The sequence below is a fragment of the Volvox carteri genome (genome assembly GCF_000143455.1).
Source record: "Volvox carteri f. nagariensis unplaced genomic scaffold VOLCAscaffold_1, whole genome shotgun sequence".
Taxonomy (NCBI): Eukaryota; Viridiplantae; Chlorophyta; class Chlorophyceae; order Chlamydomonadales; family Volvocaceae; genus Volvox; species Volvox carteri.
In genome coordinates, this window is record NW_003307545.1 from 1975770 (window position 1) to 1996491 (window position 20722).

Consider the following 20722-nt stretch of genomic DNA (forward strand, 5'->3'; position numbering starts at 1 on the left):
GCATTGATGCCATAAATTGCTTTACATGAGATGATTAAGAATATTCCGACACAAAGCGTTAGCCCTGCCGTGCTGGTTGTGTCAAGCTTTGCACACAAGCTTTGCGCCTGTGCTGTGCGTAGCAGCAATCCGCTGCAAGGAAGTGGCTGCGAAAATGTAATCTGAGCTGTGTCTAACCTCTAATCTAATCACAAAATCACGTAGACTTACAACGCTAAGGGGTCTACGGAAGCGCCACTTTGAACTTTCAGTTTGTTCGGCAGTAAAACGGTTGGTAATTCAAGGAGACAATACAAAATAGCACAGAGGTCAAATGTTTGATGATCGAATGTGCTCACTAGCATCGGAGCCTGGATTTGCTTTTCCTTGCTCTTTGGAGCATTTTAACTTCTTAGGTCACCGGCACTGCCGTGCGCTGCGGCAGTATATTGCTAGCCGTGAGGACACGGTCTGCCTTCGTAGTGTACATATATAGGCTTATGTTAATTATAGTATAGGCGGTTTGAGTAGGCAGTATGGGCAAGAACCTTAAGCGTCAGAACGATGGCGTATTTGGAACACCGGGAGGAGCTTCCCGGCATGGCGGCAAGCCGCCCCTGTCTGTTGCAGGCAAAAGGCACAAACAAATGAGCCTAGTCCCCTTCCTACGAACACCGGCTCACATCGAGGTGCGCACCCCCGAGTCAACACAGCACCTTGCATTCCGGACGCAGCAGTGGCCCAATGCGACGCGGAGCGCTATGCTGTTTCTATCAGGAGACTCCTGCTTTGCAATTCAAGGCTGGCAAGAGCGGTATCTCTTCTACTGGGCTTCACAAGCTCGGCCAGCTCAAGTTGCGAACCCAGCAGGCAAGTTTCTTCGAGGCCTCCTGAATGCGATTTTTACGTTCTTCCTAAATTTCTTTTGTTCACCTGTTTCCTCACTGCGTTTGTGACCATCGCTGAGACGTCACAGAAGCAACAACCAAAGTCGACCGCTGCAACTACACAAGAGCGACCAGCGGTTCAAGGTGGGCCCGTGGTTTTAATGTTTAATTGTTTCCCGGGGCTTTCATTTATCTAGGCTGCATAACTTCGGCGTACCTGACCTGCTCGCAGCTGAGCCTCAGTGGCAGAGCACTTCCCCTGCCAGCGACGATGAATTTGTCATTTCAATGAGCCAGACTTATGAACGGACACAACCTGAGCCTTGCTGCGACTATGGGTCAGCAGAGCGCGAGGTGAGTCAGTAAAATAATCGTCCGCGCTTTCGGGTTACTCGCCGTACACAATCATCGCCAGCATCTATGTTTCGGGTTGATATCTGTTCGTTAACTTAACTAGCGTATAATTTTAAACTTCTCTCCTTAGGAAAGTTTCTTGCATCCCTGATTCCCGCTCCTTCCGACGTCCACTGTGTTTCCCTGCTCGCCCCCTGCCCTGCGTGCAGGAAGTGGAGCTGTCCCTGCGCCGGACTCAACCGTATCATGCAGCGGGCTCCACGCAAAACTACGGTCAGCACCACCACGACCTGCTCATCGCGACGGCCGCAGCTGCTTTGGACAATCCCGACGCGGCCGTCGTCACCTCTACCGCGGATGCATGGGAGGCCTCAGTGGCGCAGGCCAGTGCGCTAGGCGTCGGCTCTGCTTCGGCAGCAACCGTCCTATTGCCTCACGATCTCATACTGGAAGGTCAAGGTTCCAATCAGCCGGGACACTTAGCCGCAATCATGGCCGCGGCTGCTGTGGGGACACGGGGCCAGTCTCGAACAGGGTCTTTCCCGAGCGCCGACATTCTCAGGCCCCTTCCGTCGGCACTACCGGCAGGGTCAAGTGGCCCCGCGCAGACGCCCGAGCTGCAGGGTAGCGGCGCAGGGGGCATTGCGTACGGCACTGCGACCGATGACATCGCGGATGACGGTACGACGCCGCCGTTGCAGGTTGGCCTGCCGCTGTTTCCCATCTTCACCCAAGGGAGAGCACGGCGGGTAAGTGGTCGACAGGCCGGCTAGCGCTGCTTGCCGGGGAGTGTGGCCAGGGGAGTGAATTGGCATTGACGAGAGGGGGCCGTGAGTGGCGCGGGACGTAGTGCTGGCGCGTAGGTGATAGCTTCTTTTCTGTCGTGAAAATGGTAGGTAGAGCCTGTAGATACATATTGCATGGCGCTCTTGGTGTGTCGAAGGCTTTGGCTTTCCGCACTGACTGCTGTTACCTGGCATGCAGCGGCCGCCGATTCATCTCATACGACACGGCGAGTCGGAGTTTAACCTGGCCTGTAAGCGGCGTGGAGGCTTCGGCGACCCTCACGACATTTTCGACGCTCGACTGACGGCTACGGGCGAGAAGCAGGTGTGTCCCGCCCAACATCCTTACTGGCCCCCCAACTCCTTACGGCAACTTGGCCTATCGTCCGTGCCAGTCATCCTTCTCACGCTCCGGCTCAGCCGAAGGTGCGCGCACATTGTCGCGCCGGCGTCAGATGGGGCTTTGGTAGTGCCTGTGATGTAGATGATGTCAGTCTGCGCCATGGCCTCTCCTGTCTACAATGATCCTGTCCGCAGCCTGGCCAGGTACCTCCTGGATGCGCGACCACCTCGCACTTCACTAAGCGGCTGGTCAGTCGACCGCCAGCGCTCGCTTTTTCGAGGATTTCCGGTTGCGTTGGGCAACCTCGCGTATGTGTCTCTTGTTTAACCGCCCGCAGCCTACCAGCGTCGTACGGTGCAAGCCCTGCCGCTGCCTCTCCTCCTGCGGCTCGGGGTCCCTCATAACAACCGCCGCTCTCTGATGCCTTCCTCTACCTTTCCCTCCTTCCTCTACCTTCGTGACTTTTGTGCAACGGAGCAACTGACCTGAAATGGAATTATTAACTACTTTTTCCGCAGGCCAAGGCCCTCCGGCCGCAGCTGCTGGACTTGATGCAGCAGCACGGCGACCCGCTGTTCATTGTGTCACCGCTGTCGCGCGCCATCGAGACCTTCCTGTTGATGCTGCCCGACCCAGAGCGGCTGCGAGTGTGCCCGCAGACGCCGCCGCCCCCCCCGTCCGCGTCCATGTCCTCATCACAGAAGCAGCATGGCCAGTCTCAGCCGCAGTCGCGGCAGCAGCAAGGAGAGGTACAGGGGACTGGCACCTCATGCACCCCTGGGATGGCATCCAAGCCCGTCAACATGGTCATCTGCCCGTGAGTGAGGAAACGCCAAGTACATGAGAGGGGCCAGCTCACATTATTGTAACACATTGAGGCGATTTTAGAATGACTAATTGCGGATCTCCTTGCCAGCACTAATTTCCACGTGGCATGTGTGCGCACGTCCTTTGCAGATTGCTGTCCGAGTTCCTCTTAACCAGTGGCGATGTGGGACGGCCACGGTCGGCGCTGATCGAGAGCTATCCGCAGGTATGGTGCTGGCTCACGTGCGCCAGGTGGCGCCTATGCGGCAGCGAACTCAACAAATTTAATTAACAGTCACGCGGTAGCGTTATGTATTGAAGCTAGTTCCTCGGTTTGGTGGTTACGAAGACGCTGGGGGCATTTAGCAAGCCCCGCGGTCACCTCCATTGCTGACCCGTTTTGCAATCTCGTTTTCCTGGTTAATGCGCCGCAGATCGCCGAGCAGCTGCGCAAGGGCTTGGACAATGAGCGCTGGTGGTACGAGAATACAATTAAGGGGCCAAATTGCGCCGTTAGCAAGGTGCTTAACAGCACTGAACCCGACAAGTCCGCGAAGGTACGCAGCCCTCTGGGTTCATGGCACCTTCGCTGGGCCTTTGGTCCCGCATGGGCAGCGGCCGGCCCGCCTGGGGTCTGTTCCAGTTATCCGAGTCATTGGTGTGTAACACGTCTCCCTGTCTGCGCCATTCTTTGCTTGCCTACAGACGTGGGCTCTTGTGCGCTCTTTTGAAGTTTTGGATTCCGTCCGTTGTTGTTTGCAGGCGCGGGTGGACCGCTTCCGTCAGTTTGTGTTTTCGCAATCACATCGGCCCATTGTGGTGGTTGGCCATGCAAACTTCTTCAAGAGCCTGACCCACGACAGTCATTACATGAGCAACTGCCAGATGATGGCCTGGGCGCCGTGAGGTCTTGAGTGTGAAGCGACGAGGCGCTGACATACCATGGCTCTGTGGCGCACGTACAGCCGGCAGCCCATTGGTATTCGGCGCGCGGTAAAGTGTGTCTTATATAATCGCGCTGCGTTACGTACATAAATTGTTGCCTCAGGGCCTTTTAGGTGGGCAGTCCATAGCTTTGGCTGCGGTAGCTGTCGGGGGAGGTACAGGGCGCCCGCCCACGCTGGGTGGGCGGGCGAGGAACTGGGTTGGTAATAGGGTCCGGCGATCTCCATGCTGCTTCCCGCTGATTGAGTTGAGGGCGCGAGGGCCAGATGATTGTTCGGCCCCGGCAGTCCTCTCTGCAGGAAGGAGATACCGCGACCAGCGGTGATGAGACTTCGGTTTCGAGTGTTACGCCAGTGGCCGGGGGCCATAGACTGATGTGGGCATGGAACAGGGGAAGATTCAGCTCCATACAATCGATTGTTAGCCGGGACACTCTAGGTGCCTTGGGCAAGGCTTGGGGGGGAGAGGGAGCTTTGCGAAGAGCAGGAGAGCGCTTCGAGGACGCGCAGTTGGGAGAGACGCGAAAGATTTTTTGACCGTCGTAGTAACGAGCACCCTTCGTAACGGCTTGCTGCTTGGACGGCGATACAGGCTCCAAGCCTATGTTCGTCGCCATGTTCGCCCTTAGATGCTCGATTCCGCCCAGTGACGAACCCATTCGACATGATGGCGCTTTGATTTTTGCGGATAAAAGTTTATCTCCGCTTTTTGACCGTTCTCTTGGCTTTTTGTATTGAGATCGTGTTTGTGTGTGACCTTTACGGAACCTCCCATCAATCTTCGGCGCTTGACCGCGCAAAGCCTGCATAGCCATAATAATTCTTCAATTTTCCCCATGAAGTCCCCCGGGGATGCATTTCTTGACTGGCGGACCCCGCGTCCCATTACAGACGCGGTGGTGGTGGTTGAAGGTGGCGAGCCCTTTTTTGCGTCGTCGCGGTGGTTTCCCGTCGGCTGGTTGTTGGCGGGATATGCCGCAAGGGCAACTTGACCCCAAGCACGACCATGACGACAAAAAGTTGTTGATATGGACCCGTGCCTTTTCATTGGATTTGTGTGTGCGAACAAACGTTTGCTCGCGCCCGCTTGTGCGTCATGCTTGAGCCTGCTACGCAGCGCGCCGCTGTAGGAGCAGGCCAAGCCAGCCGTGCTTTACCCTGCGAGGCGTAGCTTTAGTATATACTTGGCGGTTGGGTGCGCCGGCGTGTCGGGGCGCAGCGTGTGTTTCCCAGTAGCAAATCGGACAGCAAAATTGACGGAGGCGGCAGGACAGTGAACTGTTATTGAGCGTGTTTCCCTAGTGGGTTGCGTCTGCATTTGTACACTGAGCGTTTTCCTGCATTCTTTGACTTTGTACGTACCGGCTGACGAGCGGCAATCTAGCGCATGTTTTAACTCTGACCGTCGCTGCGGTTCCGGTGCCACCGATTTCTAGGGCACTCTTTGGAGCCTGACGGACCAGTTGACTTGCTTTATTGATTTTTACTGACTTGCAAAAATTCAATATAGTGCGAATAGTAGATGTCGCTCGCACATAAGAGAGTTTTCGGACCCTTTCCTTGAATGTCCTCGTTTCCACCCATCCCTTCACAAGGTTTGGTTCACGTCGTGTCCGAATCTGGCTGGAAAGGTGTTCGGACCTGTACGGCTAAGTGTATGGCGACGTGTACGAGTACCAATTTGCGGCGGTATGGCGACGTTTGTTTTACATTGCCCCGTCACTGTCAGGGTCGATGAGAGTAAGGGAGATCGAGATAACGTGTTACTGCGGACTTCTCTTTCTAATTGCAGCCTACGTGTCATTATCCAGGGGTTACACAGTGACCATGAGGTTGATACGGTTGTCCCCGTTGGAACGCCAACTGTTGCAACCAATCGGACCTCCACCACGTACCCGACCGCAACCCTCATCAACATTTATCTATTCTGAACATTGAGAGCAATTTACATCAGTTACGTATACCATCGCTCCTTATCATTGCAGAGTCCGACTTTCGAAGACAGATAACGCTCGTTATAGAGCAAAAGCAATGATCGGACCTTCTGCTCCGGACTATGATATCTCTGCATAGATGATTTGACGCCATCCCGATAATCCACTCCTCGCAAACCCACGTCCGGCCACTACCTCCACCAGTGGAGGTGTCTCGAACCGCTCCCGACATTCGCTTCCCGCAACCACCCTCGAGCGAAAGGCACCCCAAATCTTGCCAAAGGCAGGTCATCGAGTAAAAGCCCGAAGACTCTGTACCTTTCACGTGTCCCAAGTACAACTAACGCACACACACACGCTGCGCAAACAACTTCCTGGTGCCTGAGGATATAAATGATCACTGGTGCGTGCATGCGTTTGCAAGAGCACATATAGGCAGGGCTCCAGCACCAGGGCTCGCGTACCGCACGCCTTCACAGTTATCACGATAGCCGCCGATCGCCGATACTGTAACATCGCAGTTCAATCCCCCGCCTCCAAATTAAGAATGACGGAGTGCTTTCCGGGTGGACAGCAGCACGCCACACGCGGGGGGGGGGTTTGAGTCCTGTGCCCAACCGTTCTAAGCATGCTCAGCAAACATACCGTACAGCGTGCGCAATACAAGTGATCGTACAAGCGACATTTCAACATACAGGCGGTCAAGATGACACACTTGGCAGTGGGCCGCCAACTCCGTTTACTAAGCACCTTGATTGCTGCACAATCACGGGGCGGGACTGAAAGCACCAAAAACCGCCTTTAGGTACTACTCTATTCCGGTATGGATAATGTATTGTTGCGGGTTCGCTCTTAAACCCCAAGCCCTGTCCCAGTAATGCCGACCAGTCTACCTGCAGGGGCCCCTATCGGAAACCCTCCAACGTCCATGCAGCCGGGGGAAGCTGGCGAAAGCAGCAAATCGGGGGCCACCGTCCAGCTTACCGGGCTTATACCCCCAAGTCCCCACAACTCAACTCTCGCATACCACCACTGCCTTGGCACCCCCACGCTGCCAGGCCCCACTCCACTCCGCGAACACTCGAGAAGATTCCACCTACAAGCTCCCGCGGAGCCGGTGCCGCAACCGAACCGCGGCAAGAGCCAGACTCCACCCTCGCACCCGACAGGTAGGTTGACGCAAGCGCCCCGGGCACAACACGGCACGTAGGCTCCTCTTGCCTGGAGAAGGCCATGAGGTCCAGCTAGACCGAGCCTGACTTAAGGACTGCTCGGCATGTTAGGACCCCCCTTCAGGAGCCACGCGACCTCACGCTTGAGCCCTGGAGCTGCTGCTACCGCCGCCGCCGGCTACCGATGCTCCGTCCGCGGCTCCTCATGCCGCGAGCGCTGGTTCCTTGTCCCCGGCCGCTGGTGCGAGGTCCTCCTCGTCGCTATCCCGCGACGACAGGGGGTCTTCCGCGCCCACGTCCTTGGTGTCGATGAACACCACGAGGTCGCCCGCGTCCAGGGCGTCGTTCACCTCCACCGCCACCTAAAAAGGAAATTTTGAAAGGACAAAATTTTGAACTATTTAAAAAATTCCATCAAGTCAGGATCGACCCCGCACCGATTGGGGTGGGTGTAAGGGAAACCCGACGTCGGTGATGCGCGAATGCGCGAGGGAGGGAGGGAGCAGAACAACGGTATATAACGGCTCTCAGAGCCTAAACCACGCACACACGACATACGATCTGTGCAATTCCAAGCACCGGTTTCGCTCACCAGTTTGCAAATCCCACCCTTACCCCACATCCTCCAATGGCATCTTCACATGTGCACACACATACATACAGCCATACACACCTGCGTGATGACACCCGCCACCGGTGCGCAGATGGCCGTCTCCATCTTCATGGCGTTCATGACCACCAGCTGCTGACCCGCCTTCACTTGGGCGCCCGGTTTCACCGAGACCTGCAGCCATCAGAGGAACAGACGGCAAAACAAACAAGGAAATCAACGTGAAATCTTCAATCTGAAAATGCGGTGCGAGTGGCCCTAGGCCGCCACAATTTCCTTCCTTCGCAGCAGGGGTTTCCCCCCTCGCTCTCAACCTTTAACCCTCCTTTCTGCCCCCCACCCCACCCACAGGCCCCCCCCACTGCCACTCGCCTCAATGATGGTACCCGCCATGGGGGCACCCACACTGCCCAGAACCGCCAGGTCCGCCTTCTCGCGTACGGCCTTCTTCCCGACCACCAGCTCCGCCTTCTTATCCGTCACCTCCACCACGCGGGGCACTCCGTTGGCCTCGAAGAACACCTCCCGCTTGCCTGAGGGGGATGTTTTATAGGGGTCATGTAGGCGGGCATTGCTAGAGAGGTATGCTAGAGTCCAAGATGCTACTACTACTGCCGACACCCTCTTTCGAGGGATTGGGCGCAAAAGGAGTCCGAACCGAGAGTCGGGCTGATAGGAGATATGGGTAAGGGTACGGGTTGTTGCAAGCCGTGTGGAAGGATGTGAGCTGGTAGCATGAAGCATGAATCGTTTGTAGCTTTCACTGCGCTAGGGGACACGGGAAGAGGCGGGGTGCTGCCTGAATCCGGATGCTGTCCGGGCACCGCGGACCAGCACTAGGTAAAGGAACGACGAATGTAACCGACTCCAAACCGCCCCGGCCTCAGCCGGCCAAAACGCTCTGAGGCACCCAGCACCCAGTTGACTAAGCCTGGCTGGCTCACCATTAGGCTGCAGCTCGCCCATGGCCTTGTACTTGATGTTTGCCGCAACACCCTTGGCAATTTCAAACTCCACCTCCTCATCCTCCTCCAGCGGCGTGAGGAAGGCCCTGCGATATATAATCACCACACAGCCACACACACAGCCAAACGACAGCAAATCCAATTAGGTGGGTCAGAAGTAGAGCGGGCCTCGGTACGCAAATTGTAAGGATCCGAATCCAGGTATTGCTGGAAGGCCTCCACTGCCCTCCACGGACCTTTTGGGTCGCCCGCCGCTCGATGCGGTTGCAGCTAACACATCCCTCCCTCCCTCGCACCTATCCCTCCCTCCCATCCCACCCCTCCCTCCCTCCCTCGCACCCATCCCTCCCTCCCTCCCATCCCTCCACGCATGCCTACCTCGTCGGCAGCTTCTCAATCAGGTCGCTGTACTTGAGGGTGTGGGTCATGTACTCGTCAAACACCTTGGGGTACAGCGCCGCGGACAGCACGTCGCGGTAGGCAATGGCGCCAGCGCCGTACTTCTCCTTGAGCCGGTACTCCAGCCCCATCAGGTCGAGGGACGCTAGAGAGGCGCCAGGTCGCCCCTCGATCACGTGCTTGCCCTTCAGCACCCGCGAGCGCAGGGGCTCCGGGAACCCGAACGAGGGCTGACCGAGATAGCCCTGTGGTGGTGATGTGGCGGTGGTGGTGATGTGGTGGCAGAGGGACGAGGGTTTATTAAGAGGGGAGAAGTGGGATTGGAGGGGGGTTAGACGAGCAACTGACGATTGAAGCATATGGGTATCAGAAATAGACGGATAATCCAGATAAGGCAAATATTGCAGCAGTAATATTTACTGATCAGTGATGATTTGGATAGTAGTCTTGGCGTCATTGAATACTAGCCAATGATGGAGTGCTTCAGCTGTCGCTCATTCCGTTGGGTGGTACACCGGGTTAGGTGCCCCTGGCCCCGATCGATATGTCACAGATATACGCACACCCACACACACACGCCCCCCCCACAGGCTTACACACTTCTACATATACACTTACATAACATACACGCACACCCACACACCGCCATACCTGCATGAACTCCACCACCGACGAGGGGAAGGACAGCGACTCCGCCTTGGCCACCAGCGTGTGCTCGTCCAGGTTGTTTTGAACCATAAACTGGGCCAAATCGCCCACCACCTTGCTGCTCGGGGTCACCTAACGCAACCAATTCCGGTGCAGGGTGGGGGAGGGGAGGTCAAGGAGGTCAAGGAGGACAAGGGGCCGGGTGGGGATACGAGCTATGGGGTCGATATGATGTCCGTAACGACCGGATGGTGTTACGTGGTGCAGGTGTTAGGTTGTTGTCGTCATTGTTGGGCCGAGTCAAGGACGGACGGAACGTTGGTGAGAAGTACCAAGCCGATATAGGAATACAAATATTGCGACCCTGCTACGGTATTATCAACAGTTGCCCCGTATAGCCTCTCCACCACCACCACCCCCTAAAACGGCATAGCAGGACCCGCTCTTCTTTACCTTGACAATGTCCCCGAGCGCCCGGTTGGCCCCGGCGTAGGCCTTGCAAATCTTGTCCCACTCGTCGCCGAGACCGAGAGACATGGCCTGGAACTTGAGGTTGGTGTACTGCCCGCCCGGCATCTCATGCAGGTACACGTCACTGCTGACGGCCTTCATGTTGGACTCGAACGGCGCGTACAGCTCCCGAGTCTGCTCCCTGGAGCCGGAGGAGTTCGGATTTGGGAGTCGGATTTGGAGGGAGGATGACGAGAGAGGAGAAGGGATGAGGAGTGGGGAAATATTCGGGGTGCATGTATGCAGCAACACAGCAGTAAATAAACCACCGTCGTCGCCAGCACCCGTCCATTATCACCCGTCCCTTCCTGCCCGGCCCTGCTAGGAAAACCCCCTAGTCACCCCCACCCCCGCCAAAGAGCCCCACTGCCGATACGAGAGCCCTCCGCGCGCCCAACCTCCCCCACCAGTAGGTGCTGAGCGGGATGATCACCGCGGGGTCGATCCCCGTGTCCAGCTCAGTGCCCGCCAGCGCATTGACAATGGCGCCCATGGAGGGCTGGCTGGTGAGACCGCTCATGGAGTCCACACAACAGTCCACCATGTCGGCACCCGCCGCGGCGGCCGCCAGCTGGGTCGCCACACCCGTACCTGGAAGAGAAAGGAGATGGGGAGAGGCGAAGGGGGTGGGGGTGGGGATGGGGAGGAGATGGGGAGGGCAGGCGGGCGAGAAGTCAGGGCATACAGATGGTGTGATCCATCCATCCATCCATCCGTAATGCACCCACTCAGGGACACCATCAACCGCTGATGCTCATCCACAACTGCTCCCTTCCACAACAAAACACACACAGATCTGCCCCCCCCCAGCCCCCCCCTCGCCAAAGCCCCACCAAACCGCGGTCCCGCCCTACCCGCGCTGTCGTGCGTGTGCACGTGTATGACGGTGTCCGGGAACCTCTCCCTCAGCGCCCCCACCAGGGTGGCGGCCGCCCGGGGCTTCAGCAGCCCCGCCATGTCCTTGATGGCGAGAGCGTGACACCCGTGGGCCACCAGCTTCTCCGCCAGGTCCAGGTAGTAGTCCAGTTGGTACTGGGGAGGGGAGGAGAGGGGAGAGGAGGGAAGGGGAGAGGGTGATAGGGGACAGGGAGGGGAGGGCCGAGTGGAAGGTGGGGGTGGCGGGAAAGAGGAGAGGGAGAGGACTTTCTTGACTGACGAATTGGTATCAGATACATGCGCGTGCGTGAGTTCGTGCATAAGTTCGTGCGTGTGTGTGTATCGATAAAAGTATACGTGTGATTTTTTAAAACAGACAAACAAATAAACAAACAAACAGGCAAAAGACACAGATGCACAAACGCCGCTCAAGTCTCCCAACCGCCTCAATCCTGCCGAAAACAGACATACAATCCACACATACGTACAGCGCATAGCAGCCATACACCCACACCCGCAACTTTCCATCCCGCGGCTTTCCTCCCGCAGACACCTCGACGTACCCCACACCCACCCGGAATCTATAACTAACTGCCCACGTTGCCGCCATGACTACAAACCTAGGGGTCACGAGGGGTCAGTACCTGAGGGTTCCCCTCTGTCAGTATTGGTCTTGTCGGAAGGAATATCCGTATATATGAACCAGATTCAACCGCCGCTAAAAGGCTTTTTCTCCTCGACAATCGTCTGTGCTTCGTCGTAACCCCTTCTACGCCCCACTCTCCCCCTACCTTGCCCCCTCCACTCTCCCCCTACCCCTACCTTGCCCCCTCCACTCTCCCCCTACCCCTACCTTGCCCCCTCCACTCTCCCCCTACCCCTACCTTGCCCCCTCCACTCTCCCCCTACCCCTACCTTGCCCCCTCCACTCTCCCCCTACCCCTACCTTGCCCCCTCCACTCTCCCCCTACCCCTACCTTGCCCCCTCCACTCTCCCCCTACCCCTACCTTGCCCCCTCCACTCTCCCCCTACCCCTACCTTGCCCCCTCCACTCTCCCCCTACCTTGCCCCGCCGCGAGTCCGAGAGGTCGCCCGTGTAGCACAACGTCGCCTCCACCACTCCCCCCGCGTCGCGAACAGCGTCCATGCCGAACAGCAGGTTGTCCACGTAGTTCAGAGAGTCGAAGATCCGGAAAATGTCCACACCGCACTTGACCGACTCCTTCACGAACTCCCGGACGACGTTGTCCGGGTAGGAGGTGTAGCCCACAGCGTTGGCGCCACGAAACAGCATCTGCGGTGGGATGGGCGTGTGTGTGGGGGGGGAGGTACGGGTGCGGTACGGGCTTTGTGGGGTGGGGGATGGGGATGTGAAGGGGGGACTTCTGGGGGAACCCCACCTGACGTCACCTCACCCCACCTCACCTCACCAATACCTGTTCGGGCTTCACCCATCCATACCGCAACGCCACGCAGCTTTCCCCCCGAGGCCCCACAAAACCATATTACCCCCCAACGTAGGCCCGGGCTCAAGTACGGCACTACCCCGGGTGGACCTCCCTCCCCTCCCCTGCCCTCTCCTCCCCTCCCTTGCCCTCTCCTCCTGGCGCATCAGTCCATCCTCCTTGACATCACCTTCACTCGCTAGTGGTTCGTCTCCCCCTCCCCTCCCCTCATCCCCTCCCCAGCCATCAGTCGGCACCTGGAAGGGGATGTTGGGCACCAGCTCCCGCAGCCGCTCCAGTCGGTGCCAGGGGCACTCGTGCAGGAAGCGCAGGGAGACGTCAAAGGTGGCCCCGCCCCACATCTCCAGGGAGCCCGCACCCGCCAGAATGTGCGCGGTGGCGGGGGCGGCCTTCAGCATGTCATGGGTGCGCATGCGGGTGGCCAGCAGGGACTGGTGCGCGTCGCGCCTGAGGGAGGCAGGGGAGGGGGGTGGCGGAGGAAGAGCCGCGGGGGAAAGAAGAGGAAGACGAACCACGTGAACGAGCGAAGTTGATGCCAAGGAGGATGGACTGATGCGCCAGAAGTATGTAAGAAGTAGCTAACCAGGCGGGAGGGAGGGCGGGGGGAGGGGAAGGAAGGGAGGAGGAGAAGGGAGAGAGAGAGGAAGTGGTAAGTAGTGTTGGTGTTGGTGATGATGATGATGATACGGGCGGGGATCTTGGCACGCTTGACCAGATATTACCGACGTGCAGTGACACCTGTCACTAGCCTCGATCCTACACATGCTGTGTATGTATGCAGATGTGTATGTATGTATGCATACATATACATACATACAAACATACATACATACATACATACATACACGTACATGGTGGTATCTGTGATGAGGACGCCCTTATGTGCTCGCACCGCCTTGGCCCAGCCGTCAGGCCCTTCCCGCAGCAGCACGTCGCGCCAACCAGTCAACTTGGAGCCGACCAGGTGCTCCGGAACCGCCAGAGGGGACGGCACGAACTTGGAGGACTCGGGGCCGATGGCTCCAGGGTGGTCGGGACCGTTGACCACCATGTCTGCATGAACACGGGCGTTAGAAGCGCACAGACGATACGACACAGGTCGTGGGAAGGTGAAGGGAAAAGCGAACCTACTACTGGAGAAAAACATGGTACTCCTTTTCATCGCGCAGTAAATGAAGGGGAAAGGAAAAAACATGCAAGGGAAAAACTATTCCACCGAGTAGCAAAACACACAGCCAGGCACATCTCATTTCTCCCCCCCCCCGAACCGAGCACCCCAATCCACCACTGCAGTCACCCCGCAACGACTCCCTCATGGCCTGTTGGCAGCACCCCCCCAACCTTTTTCCACACACACCTCTTCCCCCCCCTTCCCCCTCCCCTCCCCTCCCCCGCCCATCCTTTATTTCCCCTCATCCTTATACACAGCAACACACCCCGACACGGGCCCCACACCTCGCACCTGCCAGGTAGGTGAGCAGCTTCGACGACCTGAGGGACCCGTGTCGTTCAAAGTTGAAGAGATCCCTCTGGTTCTTCTCGATGAAGAAAGTGGTGGCCTCGCCCGACAGAAACTCCGGATGCCGCATCACGTTCTCCAGAAATGGGATGTTGGTCTTAATGCCGCGAACCTGGAGTGAAAATAGGGTGGGCAGGGTGTGAGTGTGGTGGTAGCGGGGAAAAGGGGGAGGGAGAGCCAGGAAATAGCGGGAGGACGAGAGGAGATCGAAAGACATGGCAAGGGTACCCCGTCTTATGTAAATGTGCATACATGTAATGCACATGCATACATACACACAAACAGCGCGAACAGAGCTGTAGGGGCTGTGGCTCATTTCCCCCCTTTCCTGCCCCCTTCCCCTGTCCCTCCCCATCCTTCCTTCCCCTCCCTCCCCACTTCCTCTCCCCCCAAACCCACCCACCTGGAACTCGCTCAGCGCCCGCTGCATCTTCTGTGTCGCCTGTCTGAAGGTGGGTGCCGAGGCAATCACCTTGGCCAACATGGAGTCGTAGTAGCGGGAGATGACGTTGCCGGTGGTGACGGCCCCGTCCATGCGGATGCCGGGACCGCCGGGCATGCGGTAGGCCTCCAGACGACCCGTGTCGGGCTGTGTGTGTGTGGGGGGGGGGGAAAGAGGGGAGGGAAAGGGGAGGGGAATAGAGAGTAAGGGGAGGGGACGGGGAGGGGACGGGGAGGGGACGGGGAGGGGAAGGGGAGGGGAAGGGAGGGTGTTTTAGGAATCGTACCATGCAAGGAGCAATGTGAGGGGCGAAGCTGGACAACAGTCTCGTCAGTTTTTTAGTCGGTATATTTCAGTGAGTAAACAAACTAGCAGCCAGACTCTCTAAAATACAACACTCTACAAAACAACACTATAAAATACGTACAACAAATACAAAGCAATTAGAGACATACATACATACATACATACATACAAACAAACACAGGACAGGTACAAACAGACGGCCACGCACCTGGAAGTTCTGTTCCGGGTCCTCGCTGGTGACTCGGCACTGGATGGAGAAGCCGTACACCGGGGGGACATCGGCCTGGGTGCCCAGACCCAGAGAAATGAGACTGGCGCCGCCTGAGTGTGAGGGGGGGATAGGGGGTGGAGGAGGGGTGGGGGGAGGTGAGGGGTAAGACGAACCACTGGCGGATGGCGCAGATACCAGAGGTGACGGGGTTGGGGAGGTGAGGGGAAGGGGAGAAGAGGGGAGGTGAGGGAAAGGGGGGTGGAGATGTTGTGAAGTTTGGTGCGTTGCGGCCTCCTCCTACAACTATTTTATACACCTTAGTGGGGGTAGGTAGGGGGGAGAGGCAAGTATGTGTCTATGTATGTATGTGCCCTGTATGCATGTGTCTGTCTGTCTGTCTGTGTCGATGTATGTACGTATGTATGCATGTGTCTGTCCGTCTGTCTGTCTGTACGCATGTATATGTATGTATATATATATGGATGTATATGTACATATGTACGTACGCATGTATGTATATCGATAGATGTGCACCCACCGGCAATCTTGATCTGGCTCTGCACAATGTCAACACCCGTGATCTCCTCAGTGATGGTGTGCTCCACCTGTAAACACGTATGTATGTATGTGCGGGTCGAGAGGGGGGTAGTTAGGAGGCGGGGTAATTAAACACACGCCGTACTACCCACAACGCGGCTCCCTTTTAGAGCGGGAAGGAGGGTCGCCCCAGGTGATTGGGCGCTTACGGTCACGCACCCTTGCTTCACTACGAAGCCAGAACTACTCGCGGGCTTCGCCCGTAAAGTACTGGTAGGGCTCTTACGTCTCACACCCCTACACAGGGGTATTGTAGTCCACCGTCAATCGCGCTCCCCACCAACACCCCTTTCAATCGCCCACAACATACATGGACATACAGACGAACACACACGCGCACACACCAGGGCATGTGGATACATTTCACCCGGGCAAACCATCATTCCCGGGCACATCCCCAAGTCCTATCCTGCCTTGCCGGCCTGTCATTACATACATACATACAACCCAGCACCTCCACCTCGCAGCTCAGCTCATTAAACACGCATACACACACGCACACGCATGCACACGCGTGTCACCTGCACACGGGGGTTGACTTCCAAGAAGTAGTGGTTGCCGTCCTTGTCCACCATGAACTCAACCGTTCCGGCGTTGCGATACCCCACGTGGCGAGCCAGCTTTACGGCATCGTCGTACAAGGCACGGCGAGTCTTGTTGGGCAACTTGGGCGCAGGAGCAATCTCGACCACCTGAAATACAATAAATATATTTACATACAAATGGGAAAGAGATATCAAAGAGAGAAAAAATGGACGAGAAGAGGATTGGTATTCGGGCCGGGGCCGCGCTGATTTGGGCCATTCCTTAGTGTGGCAGGATAGTGCACAAGTCACCTCGCGTGAGTAAGGCAGCAGCAATGATGGCAGCAACAACAGCAGCGGTTGCCATGACAAGGACGGGAACCATGCCGCACCTTCTGGTGGCGGCGCTGCACCGAGCAGTCCCTCTCGTACAAGTGTACGACATTGCCGTAATGATCCGCCAGGATCTGGATCTCAATGTGCCGCGGTTCCTCCACGTACTTCTCCACAAACATGCGGCCGTCGCCAAAGGCGGATCGTGCCTCGTTGGAGGCGCGGATGAAGGCGTCCGACATCTCGCTCTCTACGGAACCGCGTGGAAATCACGCGGGATAGCATTTCACGCGATGCATATTCAAATTTGAAAACCGAAAAGACCTACTACTAGCCGAGCAGCGGCCAAAGGGCCTCCGCTACCAACATCACCCTACCCCACGCTCTCCATTACCCCACGCAACACCCTCAGCACCGTCCTCCTTACCTTTCCCCCCTTCCCCCCCTTCATACACACACTGTGCAGCGACTTCCCGGCGGCTCTTACCACTCTACCGCCACACACACCTCATTTTCCCACATGATCCCCCGCCCCAACCCCCATTCCGCCGGGACCCCTATCCTCTAGCCTCCTCTACCCCGCGGCCCTGGCCCAGCGCTGGAGCCCTAGCCCTAGTCCAAAGGGGAAGATCACTCCCCCTGTCGGAATCTTCCCCGCGTTTCACCTCACTTTCCCGCCAGCTTTCCCACCACCACCACCACCACATCGGCAATGGTAGCAACCGATGTGGGTCCCTTAAAAGAAACCCCTGACGTCTTCGCATCAGCAGGCGGGCTGCTTTAAAAGAAGCTTACCACCACACGAAAAGAGCTGCTTTCCACACACGTTCCCCTCGAGAAGTCCTCCCCATGACGTTCCGCCCGGCCAACTCCCTTCTTCCCCACACACTCCCTCACTCACTATACCCCTCCCTCACATTCACATAAACATGTACTGGCTCGCCACTTGCATGCTCCATACCTTCTTCCTCCCCCCTTTCCCTCCCCAAACCACCTCCAGCCTTTTCCCCCCTTGGGGTCGATGACGACTTCAACGCTTAGGACCCCCTAGGCAGTTCTTGGAAGCTTTGGACGCCTTCCGGCAGTTCATTGCTAATTTTTTAATTGGAGCATATGATTTCCCCTTTCCCCCCTCCCCACACTCTCTCTCCCGTACTTCTCTCACCGTGTCGGACCACACGCATGCCCCTGCCGCCTCCGCCCATGGCCGCTTTCAGGATGACCGGGTAGCCGTACTTGGTGGCAAACTCCTTGGCCTCGTCCGGGGAGAACAGAGGCTGGTTGGTGCCGGGGACCACGGACACACCGCACTCCAGAGCGGCACGGCGGGCAGCGGTCTTGTCGCCCATGGCCTGATTAGGAAACGAGAACGGGGGGGCCGGGAAATCAAGGGAAGGTGTGTATCTGGAGAAGGATTGGGCTTATTACAGAACTCACGCTCTGAAAGTAGAAACGGAGAGGAATGGAAAAAAACAAGAAATGTGGGAGGAGGGAAGGAATGTAGCAGCTGAAGACAGGCGTCAGTTCAGGTCCCCACCCAGGTTTGTCCAATCCCCCCTCTCGCTGGAACAACCTGCCAGGGCCAGTTGGCAGTTAGGACAAGTCAGGGATGCGGATGCAGCAGCCGCCAAACTAGGGGACCCCATCGGGCCCCATGATAACCAAAGTCACAAAAGCCCGTTCCCGTTTCACAGCTGGCCCCCCTCCTCCGCGACACATCCCTCCTTCCACGCGCCACACGGGCCCCCGTCCCATCAGGAACACCCCCACACCTCCATTTCATCAACGTCCCAGCATCGTTCTCTAACTTCCGCCATCCTTCCATAGCTAGGGTTAGGCTGGAGCGTCAACGTCAGCAGTTGGCGTTTTGGTTTCTTCTTGCGGACGCGTTTGATTCCCCCCCTTTGACTGGCGACCACCCGACCAACCCCCGACCCAAATGATGATCTCTCCCCTCCCCAACAGCAGCAGCGTGGATGATGATGTGACCCAGTTCAACCTCTTGAAATGCCCCAGCGCAAACTTCCACTTCCAGGGTTTGGCCAGTGGGTTCATTCCATAAAACACAGAATACTGGCCCCAAAAGAGGCCTTAAAAACACTTTTTCCACACTCTTGCTTGGGATGATATGGTAAATCTACGGGCTTTCCCTCACCTCCCCACCCTTCATCCGGTCCGTTCATCCACCCGCCGGCCAAATTTCCGTACCCACCTCGATGGTCTCCGGCTTGGGCCCGATGAAGACAATGCCCGCGTCCGCGCACTTGCGTGCAAAGACGGCATTCTCTGACAGGAAGCCGTAGCCGGGGTGGATCGCGTCCACCTCGGCCTCCTTGGCCACGCGGATGATGGTGTCCATGTCCAGGTAGCAGGCCACGGGCTGCATGTCGGCTGTGCCCACGCAGTACGCCTCATCCGCCTTGTAGCGGTGCGGCTGGAGGCGGTCTGCGGGGCTGTAGATGGCCACCTGGGTCGTGCAGAGGCCCGGAAGGGGGACAGCGGCGGAGGGAGGGGAACTCACTTGGGTGAGAGAAAGGAAGAGATGAAGGGGGAAAGGGAGGGGGTTTCACGTGACGGAAGATGCAAGGCTACTACTGACGATGCTGTGGGGTGTAAAGGGGGTTAATGGGGGTGTTTGGGGCCGTAGGGTTTTTCAGGAAGTGCTGGTCGTGCCGCGCAAGCTGGCTGGCAGAAGTGATGTGAGTTATCAGTGGCGGCGAACTGGGAGAGTGGCAGAGAGTAAGAGTGGGTGGTGTGAATGTGGCGCCTAGGTGGAGGGGTTGGAGTTGGGGGAACAGGCAAGGGAGGGACACAGCCGCGCGACATGGCAGCACATCAGCAGAGGGGAAAACCACCATGTGACACGGGTGACACGGGCTTCCTGGGTGCTGGGTTTTGGTTTGACTGTTGGGTGGGAACCCTTCGTAGGGCAAACACGAGCTCTGTTCGGACGGTGGTAATTTAATTTGGGTCAAGTAGTTTAGTAGGATGCTTTGTGGCCGGGTCAACGGTCGATGGGGACAAGGGAGTGGAGGGTTTGTAGCGACTGGCGGAAGGAGGTGCGCGACGTGCTGCAAGGCGCTTGCAAGACCATCCAAAGAGAAAACGCAGGAATGGCCCAGGCAGGCCGTCCCGGTAGAGAGATACAGTCCCGTGTGCTGGGCGAAACAAGTCGTTTTGCTTGCTGGATATGGCAGGGTCGGTTGAACCAAGCGCACGTGACATGCATGTGCACCGAGGTGCGTGCACCGAGGTAGAACGCCACGGAAATCCTAAAAACCTTGTGCTCTAAGCAGCCTATATTATATTTGCTTGTAGATTCAGGACGCCGACCTACATATTGATGCGCATGTCGCCGTCCAGCCACAGCAAGTAGCCAACGAGGGAGCTTGAAGACGTCTATTTACGCTATCAAGGCTATACATGCTGAACTTACCGTGCGCAAGCCGAGCTCCGTGCCAGCACGGAAGATGCGGATAGCAATCTCGCCACGATTAGCGCAAAGGATTTTCTTAAAAGGCACCTCGCCCGTGTGCGCAAGCTGCGTTGAGGATTACAAGTCGACACGGTCACTGTAAAGCCGCCGCCGAAAGCTCGGAAAGGGCTTTGCTTGCAGCCTAACGAACGTACCCGCATTCCATCCTCCCCGGCGCCGCGCTGGTCACAGCGAACAACTACTGCACTGCTGCGACTAACAGTAGGAGCTCGGTGCTGCACGGTCCCCGGCTTCACGACAGGCACTGCGGCGCCCACCGACAGCATACGCTCCTGCCTGCTGCCGCCGCCCACGCGCGCGACAATAGGCTGCTGACCATGATGACTGCACACAGCAGAGCCCTTCAGGGCCCCGGGACGGAGCTGCATGGGACGCATTCCTAAAATCACGCAAGCATTCACCGAGGAGTTTTCGCCGGAGGTTGGCGGATTTGTCCTAAAAACTAAGGCCCTCTCCTCCTAAAACGGCCTCAATATGCAGTATGACGACGGTTTTCGAGGGGACTAGACAAATACTATACCGAATGAACGCACAGGTACGCAATGACGACTGGGACGACCGTCGTGGTCATGCCGTGCTAAATAGGTCATAGAGCGACCAAAACTGCCACATAC

The 20722-nt window shown here is 57.3% G+C and overlaps 2 protein-coding genes across 2 annotated transcripts; one reads left to right on the forward strand and one right to left on the reverse strand.

The window, feature by feature from the left end:
* Positions 1 to 626: 626 nt before the first annotated feature.
* VOLCADRAFT_86003 (phosphoglycerate mutase-like protein) lies at positions 627 to 4061 on the forward strand (the record flags this gene model as incomplete). Its single annotated transcript, XM_002945686.1, has 11 exons — positions 627 to 668; positions 947 to 1010; positions 1099 to 1220; positions 1430 to 1969; positions 2205 to 2330; positions 2426 to 2431; positions 2543 to 2596; positions 2867 to 3165; positions 3306 to 3381; positions 3590 to 3712; positions 3861 to 4061. 11 exons carry the CDS (start codon positions 627 to 629, stop codon positions 4059 to 4061), a joined length of 1653 nt encoding a protein of 550 aa, XP_002945732.1.
* Positions 4062 to 7408: 3347 nt separating this feature from the next.
* pyc1 (pyruvate carboxylase) lies at positions 7409 to 20563 on the reverse strand (the record flags this gene model as incomplete). The annotated part of the gene is made up of 22 exons (XM_002946045.1): positions 20243 to 20563; positions 20049 to 20153; positions 18825 to 19079; positions 17778 to 17964; positions 16672 to 16862; positions 16277 to 16447; positions 15697 to 15763; positions 15156 to 15268; positions 14603 to 14788; positions 14143 to 14311; positions 13532 to 13733; positions 12917 to 13127; positions 12278 to 12508; positions 11192 to 11369; positions 10745 to 10928; positions 10281 to 10479; positions 9831 to 9959; positions 9159 to 9424; positions 8760 to 8866; positions 8161 to 8348; positions 7879 to 7989; positions 7409 to 7567 (listed from the first exon to the last, which is right to left on the reverse strand). Exons 1-22 carry the CDS (start codon positions 20483 to 20485, stop codon positions 7409 to 7411), a joined length of 3852 nt encoding a protein of 1283 aa, XP_002946091.1. The 5' UTR covers positions 20486 to 20563.
* Between the last annotated feature and the right edge of the window lie 159 nt (positions 20564 to 20722).